The sequence below is a fragment of the Lissotriton helveticus genome, chromosome 3_1 (assembly GCF_964261635.1).
Source record: "Lissotriton helveticus chromosome 3_1, aLisHel1.1, whole genome shotgun sequence".
NCBI classification, from domain to species: domain Eukaryota; kingdom Metazoa; phylum Chordata; class Amphibia; order Caudata; family Salamandridae; genus Lissotriton; species Lissotriton helveticus.
Genome location: NC_136061.1, coordinates 210,754,030 through 210,776,156, shown reverse-complemented (window position 1 = coordinate 210,776,156; position 22,127 = coordinate 210,754,030). Strand labels below are relative to the sequence as shown.

The following is a 22,127-nucleotide window of genomic DNA, read 5'->3' as shown; positions in this document are numbered from 1 at the left end:
CTTACCAATCCTCAATAAATAGGCAACCATTGAGAACCAAATACGGCCTCCTAGATTCTGTTTCTGACCATTCCTCTGACAGCGTCCCTCGACAAAAACTGTATATGCATGTTATTTGGACAAATTTGTGGCTTGGCGCAGTACTCGGGTGTTAGACTTCCTCCAGGCTAAGTTATCTAATGCGTATAAACAAAAAAAGAGAGGTTAAATAGGTCTCAAAAAGCCACAGAGACGGAGCAATGCAACTGGGGAATCACACACCCACTTTGGGTGGATAAGAAAGCCCTCACACGCCGACCTAGTCAGTGTCATGCTTCATCATCGGGCCCCACCAAAAGAGGCCGAGTGCCTCTTTGGTGTGCTACGACGCCAGAAGACTGCGGAGCTGGTTGTGTGAAAAGGACGTGCAGTGAGGTATAAAAGTAAAAGTGCCTAAAGGGTATCTGCAAAAAATATTTTAATGATAGATCCCTAGGACACGGTTAAAAGGGGTTATGAGTCTGAATTTTTGTGCCAAAGGTAATGGATTGGTTAATTCAGAATTAAAGTTAGTCAGTCAACATGTTTCTGCCTTTACAGTGGTTTAAATTTACCTAGGCATTCATCAGGACTAGTTTATACCCCGGCGGTATGGACTCTCTAATCGTCCACCCTAACCTGGGGGCGTGAAAGTGAAAAAATCAAAAATGTGATAAAGTGCATAAAAAGGGGGAAGAGCAGGTTGCTCATTCCAAAAATACTCCTGGATTAGGAGTGATTCTGCACCTGTAAAATGAATAACACAGACAAACAAAGAAGACATACACACAATTAGTTGTTGGTATAGGTCATTGCGTTTGCCCAGGGTGCTCCATAGTTGTGGCATAGGTAGTGTTCCCAAATAAACACTAAAGTTAACACCATCCATATAGCCCTATAGGGATGATACCACTAACTCTGGGTAAGTGAAGTGAAAATAAGTGCTTAAAACACACAGAGTGACTAGAAAGGGTTAAAAACACGATAAAAACACTCCATAGGAGGGATCAATGGACCGAAGGTCTGTGACCCCACCGAATAATTCAAGGATTCAATAGATATCTCACTTTAGATTATGGCGCTAACTGCACCATGGGTCTCGGGAGGGGGGTTGGAGCGTACCTGGCACATCCTGAAAATAGAAAGTAAAGGCTTGAAATACATTGGATCGGGTTTGACTTAGCTCGATCACGTCGCTAAAGGCAGATCATGGTGGTTCAGCAACTCACGCCCTCAACGCTCTCAGCCCGCTTTTGCACCTAGCATAACCTCAGGACCGGACCCCGACGATGGGGAGCGGGGCCGGTCTCTGAGTTTAAAAAGCGTTTGCTCATTGTTCCTCGCTCTTCCGGGTGGGCGTGTCCCACACCAAAGTGAGGCTTGAAATGCGCCGGCCCGGGTTAGGTGGGCGTGGCGCGTGTCTGATCGAGGCTTGGATTTCATAGCCAATCGGACCGTGCATGTTACCATGGCAGCCCTGCTGCCTCAATGTTTGTAATAAAAACTTTACTCGATCCATAAGCTGCTCAGTATATACTGCAAACAAGTATGCAGGCAGTGTGACATGGGTCAAGATAATTCAAACACTGTGGATTCAAAGCTGTACATAGGTTGTGGTGTCACAGAATTGTTAGTAATGGATAGACAATATCAGAGGAGGAAAACCTCTAGAGTGAGACTGTGGTGAGGGAAACCACTGTTTTTGATATACAAAAACAATTATACATGAGCCCACCAAAGAATCAAGGGTAGATGGTGGTGACAGCTTCTGAGACATGTGTCATAGACCACCTTGTTACCCCAGGACGGTATTCCACGGGATGTCATCATTCAACCCCACAGTGTTGGTACCCAAACGGTACACCCAGCGCTGTTCTTTTTCAAACAGCCTGTTCGAAATGTTAGTGGTGCCAGTAACTGCTTCTATAATTGTCCATTTCATGTCATTGGTGGTGTGATTGCAGTCCAGAAAGTGAAGACTCAGTTTCGTCGTTGCTTTTTTGCACCTGATATTACTACGGTGCTCACAGATACGCTGTTTCACTTTGCGTGTAGTCATACCAACATAGCGCAGGGCACAGGGACATGTGATTAAATACACCACATTAGTCGAGTTGCAGTTTCTCCCTATCTCTCCTATTGTTGTTTTGTATCTTAGCAGCGCACAGCTGTGAGAGTCTGATTTTACTCCAGGCGAGGTAATAACTTTCCTACCACTGCCTGTTTTAATCAAACGCACTCCTATCTCCTTTTCTGGTCTCACCATGGCGAACTTGGGCCTGACATACTCCGAATCTGAAGTAGAGGCTCTTATGTCAGATCGTGCTTTGTTCGCAGACCCGCACATCTCACAGGCTATAGCAAATACCACCGAGTGGGAAAACCTCACGGAGAAAAAACGTGAACATATCCGCACTAACCTACATGGGACGATCTTAAAACAATATCTCCTCTCGAATACAGCACCACGGGGCTTGCTAGTTACCAATGCCCCACGCATCTTTCTAAATGATGCGACCTTTAGAAAAGACTGGGCCATGATCGCGTGGCACTGCACGCGTGATTGGCTCGTCCTAATCATAAAAACAGCGCTTAGACTCTCTGAAGCACTGATGGTTGAAATCAGAGAGACAGAATCACATTTCAAAGCCACAATAACTGGGTATAAGAAAAGGTTGGATGAGTTAAATAAAGAACTCAACGAGTATAAGGACAATTTAATGCAATCAAAAGCAACGAAATTCCAAAAGGATCAAAAGAAATTTGAATTTGAAAACGTTTACCCCTACTCCGCTGCAACCTTTACCCCCCCCGTGAAAAATGTAAATAAATCTGATTATTCAGACGATGATCCTGGGAAGAGGACGATTCTGTAGCGAACCACACTCGCAGCAACAATCCACAACCAGGAACGAGCGGAGTGTGAGCTTAGTGACGAATCTTTCTGCAAGGGTACTAACACGCACTGAGGTCCAGGTTTTAGAGAAAGGCCTGGGGTTTGTCCCCACAGCAAGACCAGTCAAGTTCAAACTACATTGTGAACTTGCTGGTTTCACCCGCAAGCTGAAGTTAAAAGCTTTCTTCGAAGGCAAAACAGATCCCAATGAGTCCACTCGGAATGGTGATACCGGGTTGAGACCTAACTCCACGTTCACCCCGCCTCCACATACTGTACCAGCGGCCATTACCGCTTTTGAACAGGCGGTGTTTAAAGATCTAGAGTCCTGCCAGAACCCCAGAACGTTTGGCAATTTCACCACTGCTGAATACCAGGCACTTCAACAACTGCAGAACGATACTGCAATAAACATCAAACCTGCAGATAAAGGCGGAGGGATTGTCATTCAAAATACCACAGACTATGAAAAAACCTGTGAGGAGTTATTACGAGACAATAGGAACTATACCCCTCTGACTAAAGATCCAACTGTTGATTTAACCAAAAAGATCACTACTCTAGTAAGACAAGCGGAAGAAAGAGGACATCTGTCCAAATATGAAGCAGATTTTTTGGACAGCAGCAGCGATGTAATACCATATTTTTACACACTGCCTAAGATGCACAAAAACAGGTTGCCACCTCCTGGCCGTCCCATAGTGTCAGGGATAGGCTCCCTCTTGGAGCCTCTATCGCGATTCTGCGATCAATTTCTAAAACCACTGGTGCAGTAAACCCCGACCTATCTAAGAGATACCAAGAGCCTATTACGGCTCCTCTCAGACATCACCTTCGCGGAAAACTCAGTCACTTTAGTGACGCTGGATGTTGAAAGTCTCTATACTAGCATCCCCCAGGACGACACAATCAAAGTCCTGAGAGAGTCACTGAACTCAATTGAGTGGAAATATCAGACACCCAAATCATTCATCATCGAGTGTGCGACTAGGAGGATGTTTGCCCTCCCCAAGTAATGAGAGAAATTGGTCGGGCAATCCCAGATAGCATGATCCCTTTGCTCAATAGCTCCCTTACGTCAGGGATAGTTCCCAACAGCTTCAAACAGGCCTTACTGATTCCCTTAAAAAAGAAACCTGGCATCGACTCCTCAGACCTCTCTAATTATCGGCCAATATCACTCTTGCCTTATTTGTCTAAGATCTTGGAGGCTCATGTCACCAACAGCTTCTCAAACTTTGTGGAAGTCTCCGGTTACTTACAACCTAACCAGGCAGGTTTTCGGCCTGGTCATTCCACCGAGGCAGTCATATTGGCCGTTCAGAACACCTTAAGGTCTAATGCCGATGAGGACTTGCACCAGGCCTTGGTGCTACTGGATCTGTCTGCTGCATTCGACACGGTTGACTATACCATCTTGGTCAACCGTGTCGAACAGGCCGGTCTTCGAGACTCGGCCTTGGCCTGGCTCAAGTCTTTCATCTCAGAACGCACCCAGTCTGTTCGGCTGGGTTCCTTCACAGCCCCAAAAAACACTTCCCTCTGCGGGGTTCCCCAAGGATCTTCCTTGTCCCCCTTATTATTTAATTTATATATGCGGCCTCTTTTGTTCTCCTTAAGAGAGCACAAGGTTACTGTATATAATTATGCAGACGACCTGCAGTTGGTTTTTGTGCTAAATTCACTAAATGCGGCCGAGGACTTCCAAGCAACTATGTCTCTTATTCAAAGGTGGATGTCTTTAAATCACCTTAAACTTAACCCGGGGAAAACCGAACTCATCCTGCCTGGGAAGAGTGAGATCAGCTGGAGTCCACGTTTCTGGCCGTCGGACATGGGTTCTTCTCCCAAAAAATCCCAAACAGTAAAAAGCCTGGGAGTGACTCTTAATGAGGATCTTACCTTGAAAACTCAAATTGGAACGGTGGTTTCCTCTGGTTTTTTTCAATTGAGGAAGATCAAGAAAATCGCACACCTCCTCACTGACTTGGCTTTAATTCAGGCAGTCAGTGCTCTAGTCCTATCTCATATTGATTTCTCAAACGGCCTTTATCTGGGCGCGCCTATTGGCCAACTTAGAAGATTGCAATACCTGCAGAATCAAGCTGCTAGACTAATCTGCAAGGTACCTAAGTGGGAATCAATCAGATACGGACTAGAGACCTTGCACTGGCTGCCTGTGGAACAGAGAGCCACATTCAAGGTAGGTTGCATTGTGTTTAAGGCCTTGGATGGTAAGGGCCCAATGTTTCTTAGACAACTGCTAAGGAGATATAGACCCCTACGTAGCTTGAGATCAGCTCACAAAGATCTACTTGAGGTCCCTCGTTTCAAAAAGAAACGACAGGGAGGTAGCAGCTTTCAATTTTTAGCTGCTTCCTTGTGGAATTCCCTCCCTTTGACTCTGCGACATAGCAGGGATCTTCTCGCCTTTAGAAAGGCATTTAAAACTTTTCTTTTTACTCAGGCCTATTTGAAATAGTGATTTTATTTTTTTTGTGCATTGTTATGTTTTGATTCTCTCCTCAGCGCCAAGAAGCCCTCGGGCGTATGCGCGCTTTACAAGTAATAAATAACATAACATAACATAACATAACATAGCACTCAAAGAGAATTTCTTCTCCTTCAAGAACAAGTTGTTCCTCCAATGCTCAGGTACCTCTATGGGCAGCACTTTTGCCCCTAGTGTGGCTGGACTCTATGTGGCTGATTTTGAAGCAAATACATCTTGCCGCCATCCGCAGACTTTTCACCTTCCATGCTTTTATGGAAGCGCTACATTGACAATATTTTGCTCCTATGGACAGGCAGTGACAGTGACCTCGAGTCATTCTTGGTATGGATCAACACTCTTGACCATAACCTTAGGTTCACTCACACCACCAGCAAAACTGACATAGTCTTCCTCGATGTAGTGATCTCTGTCTCTAGCACATGTCTAACCACGAAAACTCATCAAAAACCAACAGCCAAGAACAATTTACTAGAGTTCAGCAGTTTCCATCCCCGCCCTCTGAAGGAAAATCTCCCGTATGGGCAATACCTTAGACTGAGAAGAAATTGCAGTACTCTGACGGATTTCAAAGAACAGTCCTCTGGTTTAACTGAGAAATTGAGAGACAGAGGTTACCCAACGGCAACCCTAAACAAGGGTTTCAAGAGAGCAAGAAACCAGCCGAAAGAGGCCTTACTGGAAGAAAAAACCAGTAACCAAGCAACAATACCACTCACTTGTGTAACTACCTTCAATAGCCTGTCTAACCTTATGAAGAAGACAATAAACAAACATTGGAGTATCATAAAATCCTCCAAAGAGGATTGGGAAAAGCCTCTTTTCTCTTTCAAGAAGGGTCGAAGTCTGAAGGATGCCTTAGTTCACACCCGTCCAAAAGAAAAGACACCCCCCAAAATCCCTACAGTGACGGCGGCATGGGGTTTACCTCAAATCACAGGGCACTACCCCTGCTCGGATTGCAGCGTGTGCCACCTAACGGAGGCTTCAAAAACACTCTCGTTGGAGCGAGGAAAGATCTGGACCCAGGTCGCACACACAAACTTCAACTCGACTAATGTGGTGTATTTAATCACATGTCCCTGTGCCCTACGCTATGTTGGTATGACTACACGCAAAGTGAAACAGCGTATCTGTGAGCACCGTAGTAATATCAGGTGCAAAAAAACAACAACGAAACTGAGTCGTCACTTTCTGGACTGCAATCACACCACCAATGACATGAAATGGACAATTATAGAAGCAATCACTGGCACCACTAACATTTCGAACAGGCTGTTTGAAAAAGAACAGCGCTGGGTGTACCGTTTGGGTACCAACACTGTGGGGTTGAATGATGACATCCCGTGGAATACCGTCCTGGGGTAACAAGGTGGTCTATGACACATGTCTCAGAAGCTGTCACCACCATCTACCCTTGATTCTTTGGTGGGCTCATGTATAATTGTTTTTGTATATCAAAAACAGTGGTTTCCCTCACCACAGTCTCACTCTAGAGGTTTTCCTCCTCTGATATTGTCTATCCATTACTAACAATTCTGTGACACCACAACCTATGTACAGCTTTGAATCCACAGTGTTTGAATTATCTTGACCCATGTCACACTGCCTGCATACTTTTTTGCAGTATATACTGAGCAGCTTATGGATCGAGTAAAGTTTTTATTACAAACATTGAGGCAGCAGGGCTGCCATGGTAACATGCACGGTCCGATTGGCTATGAAATCCAAGCCTCGATCAGACACGCGCCACGCCCACCTAACCCGGGCCGGCGCGTTTCAAGCCTCACTTTGGGGTGGGACACGCCCACCCGGAAGAGCGAGGAACAACGAGCAAAAGCTTTTTAAACTCAGAAACCGGCCCCGCTCCCCATCGTCGGGGTCCGGTCCTGAGGTTATGCTAGGTGCAAAAGCGGGCTGAGAGCGTTGAGGGCGTGAGTTGCTGAACCACCATGATCTGCCTTCAGCGACGTGATCGAGCTAAGTCAAACCCGATCCAATGTATTTCAAGCCTTTACTTTCTATTTTCAGGATGTGCCAGGTACGCTCCAACCCCCCTCCCGAGACCCATGGTGCAGTTAGCCCCATAATCTAAAGTGAGATATCTATTGAATCCTTGAATTATTCGGTGGGGTCACAGACCTTCGGTCCATTGATCCCTCCTATGGAGTGTTTTTATCGTGTTTTTAACCCTTTCTAGTCACTCTGTGTGTTTTAAGCACTTATTTTCACTTCACTTACCCAGAGTTAGTGGTATCATCCCTATAGGGATATATGGATGGTGTTAACTTTAGTGTTTATTTGGGAACACTACCTATGCCACAACTATGGAGCACCCTGGGCAAACGCAATGACCTATACCAACAACTAATTGTGTGTATGTCTTCTTTGTTTGTCTGTGTTATTCATTTTACAGGTGCAGAAACACTCCTAATCCAGGAGTATTTTTGGAATGAGCAACCTGCTCTTCCCCCTTTTTATGCACTTTATCACATTTTTCATTTTTTCACTTTCACGCCCCCAGGTTAGGGTGGACGATTAGAGAGTCCATACCGCCGGGGTATAAACTAGTCCTGATGAATGCCTAGGTAAATTTAAACCACTGTAAAGGCAGAAACATGTTGACTGACTAACTTTAATTCTGAATTAACCAATCCATTACCTTTGACAAAAAAATTCAGACACATAACCCCTTTTAACCGTGTCCTAGGGATCTATCATTAAAACATTTTTTGCAGATACCCTTTAGGCACTTTTACTTTTATACCTCACTGCACGCCCTTTTCACACAACCAGCTCCGCAGTCTTCTGGCGTCGTAGCACACCAAAGAGGCACTCGTCCTCTTTTGGTGGGGCCCGATGATGAAGCATGACACTGACTAGGTCGGCGTGTGAGGGCTTTCTTATCCACCCAAAGTGGGTGTGTGATTCCCCAGTTGCATCGCTCCGTCTCTGTGGCTTTTTGAGACCTATTTAACCTCTCTTTTTTTGTTTATACGTACTAACCGGGGACTAAGAGAGTGTTCCTTAATCTCCCTACCTCTCCTATTGTTGTTTTGTAAGTTAACTAATGACCTGTTATTTGTTTTTTCCTTAGCCAGGCAAGGCTTTGCTCTGGGCAAAGTTAAAGACCACCTTTCAAATCTAACCATCTTTTTACGATTGCCCGATCAGCCCCCATTGTTTAAGTCTCTAATTGGTACGTTTGCAATTCACTCAACAAAACACAATTAAAATGATGTTTTTGATACAAAACAATATCTAGAAATCCCAGAAATGTGCCAGTTATAGTTAACTCGGCAATTCATAACTCAACCTGAAAAATATTACTCACACACAAGGTGCGATGATTATAACTTCTAAATATTTATTCCAATAAGTAACACCAATTAAAAGCACAACTTTATTAAATAATAACGCTTACTCAAGTCACTAAATAATACTGTAATGATAGTTGTTTCATTGATTCTTCATGAATAAGTTCTTACCTTAATAAGATGTGCGACTGTCTGTTTTAATTGCATCGGACATACTCCAGAATTTGTTGTTAATCTTGTATATTATTATTGTATATGCTCCCCTTATGTCATTATGTTTCATCGACTACCCCATTCTTTGCTTACCCCAGGTTTGTAAACAGCCTGTTATGTGAGCCCTATTTGATTCAATGTCTATGTAGATTCACCATGTGACTCATGTACTGTTGTAAAGCCCTCTGATATCCTTCGGGATCAAGTTCGCGCTATATAAAACTTTATAAATAAAAATAAATTAAATTGATAGTGTTAATGTTAATGTGATATGTAATCTGACCTGTAAGATGACTTACATCTATATTTTATTGTGAGTGGTTTTCAATGAGATGGGGATTCAGCTGGCAGTAGCATGCAGTTTCAAGAGTGTTATACTTCTTATGGCATTCAGGGATGGGTAGTCTATTCGAAGTGTGATGCAGTGGTGTGTATTTTATTATAACGTGGCATTTAATGATGGATACGTTTTATTGTAAGCAGCACGGGGAGGTAGGTTTAATCAATTGTGAGTGACATGCAGCAATAAGGTGTTTTATCATGAGGGTTATGAAGTAACAGAGACAGTCAATTGTTGGTGTAATGTAGTAGGCTGGTTTTTTTTTAGGCCGAGCCTAGGAAGCGTGCATGCTTGTCTGGAAGACCTGCTGTAATCACTATACATAGTGTAATCTCGCCTATTGCTTACCATACATTGTCTCCAGCGTCACTCTTCTTTGGTGGCTTCTTAATGGTTTGTGCACCTGATACATCACTTCCGTTTTGTGCTGAGGTGCACCGCTGAATTACACAATAATTCTCTTTAATTAGGGGCTGTCTGCTTTAATGAAGGTACTATTTCTTGCACCCCCCGCCCCCACCCTACACTGTGTTTGCCAATCCCCTTTATGCTATTGTTTGGAAGAACTGTTTGATCGAATTTGTTGCCTTTCTGCATGTCGCTGCTTATTTTGTGGGTTTTTTTTTCTATTGCAATTTCACAGGTATTGAAGCACTTTACAGTAAGTGATTTACACAGACACAGAGGATGTTGTGCCTCCGAAATGAGTCGATTGCCATATCCACTCCCCTCGACATCAGCATATAAGATGTCTGGCACTCCTTTGGAACCCACAATTATAATGCATTCCCATTATGCGTTACATAGCAGCGCCAACTATCTTCTTTTCTACTGTTTGTCTGGGAGGAGTAGTGGTGCTCATGGTTGTGGGGGTACTGCAGTGCAGTAGTTTACCAGCTGTTCTGCTTGGTACAAAGGTTGGACAATGTGCCTACTGCACGTCCATGTCTGTGTACATCCACTACAATTTACAACACCAATCGCTCTAACTCACGCACATGTGACACCTATTGCATTGCAAATGTTTTTTTTAATGTTACATGCAGTGAGTGATATTCAGTTGTGAGTGGCATGAAGTAAGGGGGCCTCCACAAAGAAGAATGCAGTAACAGATGCAGTACAGCGAGGCTGGTATCCTGCTGTAACTAGAATGTAGTGAGTAGAGTATTCTATTGTAAGTTGCTTGCAGTGACAGGGTTTGTGTTGGAAGTGACATATAGCAAGATAGTCTTCAATTCAGTTATAATATAGTAAGAATGGTATTCTATTGTTTAGGGTATGCAAGGCCAACAATATTCTATTAATAATAGAAGCCAGTAAGAGGGGTATTTTATTGTATGGAACATGCAGTAGAAAGGCTAGTCTACTATCAGTTATGTGTAGTGAGCTCGATGTTGTATTGTATGAGGCATGAGGACGAAGGGAAATAGTGTTAAGAATTGTATGCCATGAGACAAGATGCTATTATAAATGACAAACAAAATGAAGAATTAACTAATGGGATGCATGCACTGAGAAGCATATTTTAAATACCAATGAGTGGGCTGCAGTGCTGTAATGATTGGTAGTGCACGTGCCCAACATTCTAATAACAAGCTTTTTGTTTGTTTGTCAAGGAATTCTCTCCACCAAAGAAAAGCAGCCTGTGATTGTTGAGAAGATCGTGCAGCATGAGATGTGGAATTCCACCACCAAGGACTATGACATTGCTTTGCTGAAGCTTCAGACCTTCATAGAGTATTCTGACAAAGTAAGGTAAATTGACGAGAAAAAAGTCATGCAAGAAAGGTGATTCAGATACGTAATCAACTGGGTTTACCATGATTGTCTCTTAAATATGATGAGTGTACTATAAGACCTGTGTACCATCAGATCCTACATGGAAGAGAGCTCATGTTACTTCACCATCACAGTATACTAGATACATTTTATAATTATAATAACATTTGCTTCAGCCAAATATGGAACTAAAAATGAATCCCAATAAAGCAGGCTTATGCACTGAGATAACTCACTATGGGCCAGATGTAGGTGGCCACATACCGAGCGGTAATGCAGAAATTCGCAGAATTTCTGCGTTACCGACCGATATTTGGCTGTAAGCAAATGTAGGTGAGTTGAAACCTACTTGAAAAATAAGGAATCGCAAATTGCGATTCCTTATTTTGCTCTTGCATTTAAGGAATCGGAAATAGCGATTCCTTAAATGCAATGCACTACAAAAAGTGCACTTCAGCCTTAAGGAATCGCTAATTACCACCAATTTCAAGTTGGTGGTAAGTAGCGATTTCCTTTAAAAAAACTTTTTTGCTTTTTTAAAAGTGCCATGTGGCACACGTCAATGCCCTTAGGGCATGCATGTGCGCCACATGTTAACACATGCACATTTTAGGGGTGCAACAGAGTGTCCTTTGGATACCCTGGCACTCTTGAAATAGCTCCCGCTATTTGCGATTCTTTAATACCGAAACGCAATTAGTGAATATCTTCCCATTCCTTCCTATGGGCTTCCTAGCCCATAGGAATGAATGGCTGGGTATTCTTTATTAACGAATCTCAATTAGCGATTCGTTATTAAGGAATATTAAGGAATCGCTAATATTTTAGCGATTCCAACCTACATTCAATTTAGCGAGTCCTTAATAGCGATTCGGTAAAAATCGCTATTAAGGACTCGCTAAATTGAATTTACCTACATCTGGCCCTTAGTTTCTAAAATTCTTCCAAAAGAGGGACCTTAAACAAGCCTTGCAGTAACTTGTATTTCATCATTAACAAGTACACGGTAGCCAGATCTGTATCTAGCCAGATTGCCTTTAAGGACCTGAACTCGTCCTTCGGCAGAGTAAATAGGGTGAAATTGTGGAACATTCTTGGTGCCCCCCCTACATATCCCTGCACCATGTGGCAGGCACTGCATGGTCCCTGCCAAGTAGTGCAGTGTCCTCTTTTTGTCCTCTTTTTGTCTTGCGGCGTGTGCTTCAGCCATGTCATGGTTCTGCCCGGGGCTCCGATGTGTCTGTGATGGGTTCCGGGTACAGAAGCAGCGCGCCGCCAGATGAGTTAGTGCTCTAGCTCTCTGAACAGGAAGTGCTTCTGGACACCGAGAGCACTTCCGGGTGGCCCGCATATAGCAGCGGTGCACTGACCCGTCGGCGCCTCTAGTACAGCCTTCTTTGCCGGTGCTGCTGTACTGCTCCCTGTTTCCGGTCACCTCCGGACCAGTGAGAAACTCCGATCTCTGCCACAGGAGCACCTTGCTCGCCTGAGACCCGCCGCGTCACGCTGGGACCAGCGTGGATGCGACTAGTTTGATCCAGGTGCAGGAGCGCCTTGCTGCTGCATACCGTGTCACGCTGGGACAGCGTGGATACGGCTGATCTTTTTTGTTGTTCGTGGCGCAGGAGCGCCTCACCCCTGCATACCGTGTCACGCTGGGACAGCGTGGACACGGCTGATCTCCTTTGTTGTTCATGGCGCAGGAGCGCCTCACCCCTGCATACCGTGGCACGCTGGGACAGCGTGGACACGGCTTTCCTTGTTTTTCTCGGCGCAGGAGCGCATTTCTTTGGTGTACCTCTACACATCACGCACAGGGAAGCGTGGTCGTGATTCATCCATTCCTTTCCGCTGTCAGGAATAGCGCAGGAGCGCCTTATGTTCCAGAACAGCGACACGCACAGGGAAGCGTGATCGCGTTCTGTCTACTGTTTACTTTACCCTTGGAAGTACTGGCATCCCTACCAAGTCGTCCTCGGCTAACCCTGGAAGGCCTTCTATCAGGAACAAGCAGCTACTATTCAGGTAACTGTAGTTCTTGTGTTCAATCAATTGTCTTTCATGATTGGTGTGTGTGTGCATGACCTAGGGAGAAAGGGTGTTAATTGTTTGCTTATCACTATTTAGCTGGCAACTCCCAGAAAGGGTCCTATGAATGGTAGAACCACCATCCGGTCTTCCTTGACGACATCCCTACCCTTCCTCCGACAGCTTCCCCTGGTCCCATCCTTGCCTGGGTCTGGACACTCTACATCGGATCAGGTAGGGAGAGGGACGGAGGAGGTTGCTCACGTCGTCCCTGAGAGATATCTCCACAAGTAAACAGGTGAGACTTGTGGGGTTCTGACAGAACTAGAGGCCGCGTTTACTATCTCGCCTGGGCGTCATGAGCGACTCCGACATTACACTACATCGCAGCCATGTTGACCTGTATACAGGCGGACAACTTGAGTCCGCGACAGGACATTACGACCTTACAGGGACAGGTAGCAGCGGGACAACCAGGGGCTTGGGGTCCTGACCCTGCCAGTAGACCCACACATGGAGGCGTCTTACGCCCTCCTACATTTACCTACGGGGGGCCAGTTCCTGACCCACATGGCCAGAACCCACCCATACAGGTGATTACCCCACACCCAGTGCAGCTAGCACCCCCAGAACGTTTCTATGGTGACAGCACCAAATACAGCATTTTCCTGAATCAATGCCAGCTGCATTTCATGGCACAGGCTTCTGCCTTTCCCGACGACGCCTCCAAGATTGCTTTTATCTGGTCCTACCTCGGAGGAGATGCCGCCCAGAGGTCCATAGCCTTGGTCGAAAATGATGACCCCATGCTCTATCGCCTCCCCGTCTTTAAGGAAACCATCCGGTGGATGTTTGCCCGCCATACGTTCGTGCAAGCCGCAGACAATGAGCTATTGAACCTGAAACAAGGCACCTCTGACCTGCTGCACTACATTACCACCTTCAACAGACTGGTCATTGAAGCCAGATGGCCAGAGTCCAAACAGGTGTCTGTGTTTTATAGAGGGTTACGAGACGACCTGAAGGATCTTCTCTCGCAGCAACCAGACCCTCCCGATAACATCGGCTCCTTCATTGACCTGGTGGTGAGGCTGAATTTCAGACTACAGGAACGGAAAACCGAAAAAATGAAGGGCACCGAAACCCGGTTCATGTCATTCCGAGAAAAACCCAGGAGCGAGCCAGGGAAGACCTTCGAAGCGCCTGAACCTATGCAGATCGGTGGCATCCGTGGTCCCCAAACCAGGGACGAAAGAGAAAAGCGAAGGAAACAAAACCTATGCCTGTACTGCGGCAAGAGCGGGCATTTCGTCAAGGAATGTCCGGTGAAACCCGCCAAGAACCGAACCAACAAACCCTACGCTCTTTCCTTAACCCGCCAAGAAGAAGCGGGAAACAACAAAACCCAGTAGACAAAGGGGTTGGTCTACTGGGTTCTTCCTCCATGCGGGCCCCTCTCATGGACTCCCTTACCAACATCAGGCACATGGGAATCACGGTATCCTTGCAGTCCTTGACGGGACAGACATGGACGGTCACAGCCCTTATCGACTCAGGTGCCACAGGAAATTTCATAGACACCTGTTACATGGAAGAACTGTAAGTAAGTAAATGTAAGTAAGTGAATGCTTTATTGTTCAGTTAATAAAAACGATTACAAATACCCATAGACAATAAAAGAAAGCAGATTATAAAAGAAGATAGTTAAAAACAGTTATAAAAGAAATAAAAAGAAAATAGAAATAGTTGGTGAAGTATCAGTCCTCCACAAGATACTCGTAAGTTTCTACGAGGAGATTTTTGTTAATCTGTCATAGGTCTTGCTCTCGAGGGACGGTATGTTCTGTCAGCTCCAATCCCCTTTTTTCCTTTTGGAGGACGGGCAGGGACTCTCCCTAAATGTTCGTGCCTCTTGAAGGAGGAGCTTCAGTGTTCCGGGTCAGTTTAAGACTCTAGGCCGACCTAATGTTTAGGAGCTGACGGCTTTGAGGGAGTGGTAACGGTGTACATTCTGACTTTCATCATTTCTTTTGAGCCTGGATTCTGTTGCTCCAAGATATTTAACCAGTCGGCAGGCGGTTTGCACATCCCCGCCTCTGAAGCAGGCCAAAGTTGCTTCTCTACAGGTTCTGTTTCCGTTTTTTATAGATAGAGGTCTCAGTAAGTTCTTGCGCGCTTGCTGCAGCTCCTTGCAGATGGTAATGAGGTGTATGATGTTTTCCTCATGCATACCGCATAAGCGGCATTTCGCTGGTTTTGAGGGGCGCAGCCACGGGGCCATATGATCCGCTGATAGTAGTACTCCCAAACGTAGTTTTAAAAATGATTCTTTTGTTGTTTTGGTAAAACTGGTCGACAGATACGGCTGTGGAGTGAGTTTGTTATAAGTTTGAACAGTCAGCCAGACATGTGCTCGCTTAGCTAATGAAGCTTTGTCTTGAAGGAGGGATTCTTTCTTAACAATTTTATTTACGTTTTTTTTAAAGCCTGCCAGGTTCCCTTGCAGTTGCTATAGCTCCCTTGCCCCCAGTTGGTTGATGGCATCCTCCAGAAAGAGTCTTGCTGGACTATCGTTTTTGTTTTGTAGATCTTTCCAGAGGAGTGCGTTAAGAGTGTGCGATTCACCTCTGCTTATTTTGTACCAGGTCTTAAGGTATGATCCCTTGCGTGCAATCTCTTCCTTGACTACCTCAAATTCAAGTCGGATCTGCGCTGGCAAGGTGTACTTCGGGAGACCGAACATTATCCGCATTGCTCTTGTGACTACTCCATTTAGAGTTCCTATGTCCCTGCCTCTCATAGCTTCACTTCCATATGTGATGGACGGAGTCAGTTTTGCTTGAATCACTTGGAGGAGTGGGGTGAGGTTTGGACCAGTGATCTTGTTTTTAAGGTTCCTTAAAGAAACTGCAATCATTAGGCCTCTCTTCTTTATCTCCTCCACTTGTGGTTTGAAGCTACCCCTGTCGTCAATGACCACTCCCAAGTAGCAATATTTGTTTATGTTTTCCAGTTTGTTTGAGTCCAAGTACCAACTGAATGATGGTTTCTTTTTGCGATGGTTAAGGCGCATGACTTTTGTTTTACTGTAGTTGATACTGAGTTTGTTTGCTTTGGAATATCTTGCGGTGATGTCGAGAAGCCGCTGTAGGCCAATCTGAGTCCGGCTGATTAACACCAGATCATTGGCGTAAAATAGGTTGGACAGCTGTGTGCCCCCTAGTTTTAGAGCATGTGAGTTGTTGTCGTTTAATTTAGTTGCTAGTTCGGCCATAAAGAGATTGAATAAAGTAGGCGCTAGCACACACGCTTGTTTAACGCCTGTGCAGGTTGGAATTTTCTTGGTTAAGAAGTCTCCCGGGCCTAATTTGACCTGGACCCACGTGTCGCTATGCAGGAGGATAAGTTGGTTCAGTAGAGCTTCTGAAATTTTCATTCTCATCAGTTTTGCCACAGCAGATTTCTATTTCCACGGTCGAATGTGGCGCTGTAATCTATGAAACACAGCTACAAGGGGTAGTTTCCCGCTAGCGCTGAATCGATCAATAGTGACAGGGCTAAGATGTTGGTGGACGTCCCCTGAAGCCAGTTTGGTTAAATGGGATTGCTGAGGTTTCTTCTGACCACAATGTCAATTCCTGAAGTAGGAGGCCCGCGAAGTATTTAGCCTCGTTGTCTAGTAGGGCTATTAACCGATAGCTTCTTGGGTCTTTTCTATCGCCTTTTTTGTATATTGGTGATATTATTGCCCCCCCTTCATGACTGTGGGATTGTCAAAATTTGCCGATTTTTTTCCGAACATTGGTTTGAGAATGGATGCCTAGTATTTTGGCTCCTGTTTGAATAATATTGGAGGTATTCCGTTTGGGCCGGGGGCTCCATCTCTTCTCCCTTTCTTGATCCTGTTAACTATTTGTGCGGTTGTGATTACTACTGCTTCATTAGATGTCGAAGGTTTTTGAATTGGGGACGAATATTCCTGGGACTTTTGATTAGCTATGCCTGTTTCCTTCCCTGTGTCGGTAGTGATACTGAAGTGAGTGCTGAAGTGGGTTATCCAGTCCTCTTCCGTCACGTGGGATTCAGTCCCGTGGTTTTGTTCATTGATCAGGCCGTTGGTCTTTTGCCAAAACTGTGCGCTGCGATTTGTTTTGGCGTCATATAGGAGTTTTGCCCAAAATGCCTCATCGGCGTCCTTTTTTAGGTGCCATATTAGTTTCCTACGTTCGCCTTTTAACTGTCTAAGAGCTTGGTAGAAGGAGGGGTCAATTTTAGCTCTTCGTTGGGTCTGATTAATCAGGGTCTTCAGTGTTTTTAGCCTACTGTTGTTTCGGAAGTTATGGTGGGACTTCTGTGACGTGTTACAACTTTTCCTGGTCCGTGGTGCATAGGCTTTTCTTTCGGCTGAGACTCTAATTTTTTTTGTGAACACTTCCCAGCTTGTTGTGGGGTTTTGTGTGGTAGATTGCAATTCGATAAGAGAGTGTTTCGCTAACTCTAGTAGATTTTGTGGGTTGGTGAGCTTGCATTTTACCCATCTTTCATTTGATATGAAGTCAGTGCCTGAGTTGTTGGATCTGGGTGGGTTCGGTATTTCTGATATGTTCATCGTTGTTTCCTGGGGCAAGTGGTCACTATAGTCCATTGAGCCGATACGGAAGTCTTTAACTCTATTGAATATTTATTTATTTATTTATTTATTTTTGCGATTTGTTAAGCGCAAACGTATGCCCGAGGGCGTCTTGGCGCTGAGAAACTCGACTCATATCTCTACCCATATGGTTGCTGCATGATTTCCTGGGAGAATAGCCAAGTCTTCACATCTTTACGAAAAGAGTAAAGAGAGTGGCTTAGTCTAATTGAAAGCGGGAGCGAATTCCAAAGTCTGGCTGCCGTGACTGAAAAACGTCTGTCACCCCAGGAGACAGTCTTAGTGCGAGGCACCGTTAGTTGTTGCAAGGTCGTAGATCTTAAATGCCTTGCCGGAAAATAGAGTTGGAATTGATCCCTAAGGAACTGCGGGCCACAGTGATGCAGTGCTTTGAACACCAGACAGAGTGTTTTAAATTTTATAAGTTTTTTTATTGGTAACCAGTGGTAGTTCCGAATAATATGGGCAATGGAATTGAATTTGGGTGTTTTGGATAGTAGCATTTTGGACTGATTGCAATTTGTTGATAACCCGAACTTGAGCATTAGCAAGAATGCCATTGCAATAGTCAAGTGAGGATAATACCAAAGTACTGACCAAGGTTTTAGCTGCACTTTCAGGCAGAAACTGGATGACTTTTTTAATCAATTTTAACTTATAGAAAGCTGTAGCTGCTGTCTGGTTAGCATGGGCGGAGAAGTTGAGATGTTCATCAAACATAACTCCCAGATTCCTGACCTTTGAAACCGGGTTGGGCAAGGTTCCAAATGATACAGGCCACCAAACGGAAGACCAGCGAGGGAAGAGTTTTCCAAAGATAACCACCTCAGTCTTCTCGGAGTTGAGTTTCAAGCAACTTGAAGACATCCAATCTCCGATTGCTTGCATACTCTCCTGGAAGCGCTTCGCCATCTCTTCCCCGTTGTTATTGATGGCGAGGACTAGCTGGGTGTCATCAGCGTAGGAGGTAAGGCCCATCCCGTACTGTTTGATGACTCTAGCTAGGTCTGACACATAGATATTAAATAGTGTCGGACTCAGGGATGAGCCTTGAGGAACCCCACAAGGTAATGACACCTCCGCTGATTGAAATGGTCCTAGCGTAACTGTTTGGGTTCTGCCGGACAAAAAAGATGTAAGTAGACTTATGGCTCCCGATTGCAGTCCCATCCTTCCGACACGGTCGATCAAGGTGGAATGATCGACCGTGTCGAAAGCCGCAGAGAGGTCCAGCAGTACCAGTACTGCTGTGCCCCCTTGGTCTCTAATGACCCTGATGTCATCAGCGGCTTTAATAAGGGCGGTTTCCGTTCCATGATGTTTTCGGAAGCCAAACTGGGTATTGTCTAGCAGTTGATGTTCCTCCAGGTTCTCAGACAGCTGCTGGTTTATAGCTTTCTCTGCCACCTTGGCCAAGAGCGGCAGACTGGCTATTGGTCTAAAAAATGTTGGCTCATCCATAGCCAGATGCTGCTTTTTTAATAGCGGCTTTACAAGAGTGTTCTTCAAAACTTTAGGGTAGCTCCCTGAGTTAAACATACGGTTGCAAAGTTGAGTGACTATAGGAACTATTGAGTCCAACACAGGTAGAAGAACTTTAGGAGGACAAGAATCTAAGGCTGATCCTGATTTTATGGATTTAATAATATCCATGGTTTGTTGCTCCGTTATTTCTTTGAATTGGGAGAGAGGGCTGTCGGATGGTTTGAGGCAGGTAGGATGTGTGGAAAGATCGTCTTTGGCAGCAAACGCTACATAAATGGCATTGACTTTAGTGTAAAAAAAATTAGCTAGTGCGTCGCAAAATGATTGAGACGGGGGTGGAACCAGATCAGGGTTGTTACCGGCTAGTTGTTTGACAACCTCATATAGTGTTTATTTGAGTTTTTTGCATTCTCAATCTGGATGCTAAAGTAATTTCTTTTTGCCTCAGTGATCATTTTTTTGTAGTTCGCCAAAGAAACCTTATACCGAGTTTTATTTTCTGCGTCGTAGAGTTTACGCCAAGCCCTCTCCCTGTTCCTACATATTTGTTTTTGCGTTCTTAACATATCCGAGAACCATGGAGCGGACGGGGTTGATCTATTTCTGGATATAGTCTTTTGGGGTACCAGTTTTGTTATAGCATTGCCTAGCCAGTCAGTATATTGGCTCATGGCAGTGTTAGGGTCATCTGCAATAATCGGGCGGGTGTTGTCCAGCAATTCTCTGAAATGTTTAGATCGCTCCACGCTTTAAAGGTAGTACGGCAGGAGTTGTTTGGTCTGCCAAGTGAAATCTCATTAATAGTGATATCACAGAGCACAGCATGATGGTCGGACCAAATAAGCAGGAGACTATCTACAAGAGAGATCCCATTGGAGCTGGAAAAGATGCCATCTAGCGTATGACCTGCCTCATGTGTGGGCAAAGTGACCAATTGAGATGACCCTAAAATTTCCATGTCCGACAATAAAGTCTGAGTTTCACTGTCGTCACATTTTTCTAGGTGGAAATTAAAATCGCCTAGGACCGTAAAACAGTCCTCCAAGGCTAATGATTCTAGTAACAAATTCAAATTAGACAGAAATTGAGCGTGGGCTCCTGGGGGTCTGTACAGGAGAATCCCTTTAAAATTATGTGAAGGTGTTAGCAAAAGTGAAAAATGGGTGGCTTCACATGAGGATGAAGGTATGGGGGAGAGCGTCACCTTAAATTTATTGCGAGCGATTATTCCTAAACCACCACCCTTCTTTTTGTTTTGTCTGTCATGTCGGTAGATTGTGTATCCTGGTGGAACCGCAACCACTATTTCGGGGTCTGAGGTGTTGTCCATCCATGTTTCGGTAACGAATAGGATGTCTAAACTCCTGTCTGTAATACAATCTGAGATATCCTGTCTGTGTTTCCCCAGCGATCGGGCATTAATAAGTGCCATAGATATATTAGGCTTTACTTTGCAGTTCTGTTTATTGGGGAGAGATATGCTTGTGATAGAAGGTATTAAAATAGTGCAATGAGGGCAGGTACTATGATTTAATAACGGAAAAGACTCCGGATCAATCACAGGGCAGGTATTGGTCGGGGTAGAGCGATAGTGTAATAGCGAGGCTTTTGAGCAGGAGATACGAGCCGATGATTGATCAGGGGTCGTGGCCCTAGGCCCGGTCCCGGCGCGGACGGGCGCAGACGGGCTTGCCTTTGGCGCGCCCGCTGCGCGGACGGAAAGCCATCTCCTTATATCCGTCAATTGAGGAGGGTGGGAGGCGGCCAGCCACTCGACCGCAACCCTTTCCTCACTCAATATGGCGTCTCGCTCCTACCCTTTCTCCCCGAGCGTCACTGGTCCAACATGTGCGCCAGGAATCGGGGTCTACGATGCTTCAGGATGTGCAGGTAATTATTAAAACAGCTGACTATCAATGCGCTGATGGTGCAAAATTATACAATTTACAATTATTCCAACAAACAGAGCCCCCGGCTTCCGCCTCAGGGGAGAGACACAAATGGAGTCAGCGCGCTGCGCTAATTGGCAGGTTAAGTAGCCTGGGAGGGCGGGAGGCGGCCAGCCACTCGACCGCAACCCTTTCCTCACTCAATATGGCGTCTCGCTCCTACCCTTTCTCCCCGAGCGTCACTGGTCAAACATGTGCGCCGGGAATCGGGGTCTACGATGCTTCAGGATGTGCAGGTAATTATTAAAACAGCTGACTATGAATGCGCTGATAGTGCAAAATTATACAATTTAAAATTATTCCAACAAACAGAGCCCCCGGCTTCCGCCTCAGGGGAGAGACACGAATGGAGTCAGCGCGCTGCGCTAATTGGCAGGTTAAGTAGCCTGGGAGGGCGGGAGGCGGCCAGCCACTCAACCGCAACCCTTTCCTCACTCAATATGGCGTCTCGCTCCTACCCTTTCTCCCCGAGCGTCACTGGTCAAACATGTGTGCCGGGAATCGGGGTCTACGATGCTTCAGGATGTGCAGGTAATTATTAAAACAGCTGACTATCAATGCGCTGATAGTGCAAAATTATACAATTTAAAATTATTCCAACAAACAGAGCCCCCGGCTTCCGCCTCAGGGGAGAGACAGGAATAGACTGCGCGAGACAAAAGTGAAGTCTATATTGGCGCTTGCCTGAGTGCTGTGGTGTGTTGCTGACTGCGGTCGGTCTCCTGAGAATCTTCCGTTGAGTGCCCTGAGGCCCAGCTCCTCAAGTTTGGCCAACAGGGTCCTTGTAGTTTTTGACCTTCTTCCTCCCGCGGTGCGATCTTGACAGTTAGGTTCCCAGGCGTATGGATCCTCGTAGTATTTGGTTTCCGTGTCCGTGTGGCTGAGCATATTTAGATTAAAGTCCCCTGTAATGATTAGATTGTTCGTGGACTCAGTTTT

The 22,127-nt window shown here is 45.3% G+C and overlaps 1 protein-coding gene across 2 annotated transcripts in view; it reads left to right on the top strand.

Moving 5' to 3' along the window:
- LOC144822280 (complement factor B-like) overlaps window positions 1–22,127 on the top strand; it is an 827,973-nt gene that overhangs the window by 655,147 nt on the left and 150,699 nt on the right. For both annotated transcript variants that reach the window (XM_078679607.1, XM_078679606.1), the window contains one exon: window positions 10,913–11,051. In XM_078679607.1, the coding sequence (XP_078535733.1) occupies window positions 10,913–11,051 (139 nt within the window). The remainder of the gene's footprint in view (window positions 1–10,912; window positions 11,052–22,127) is intronic.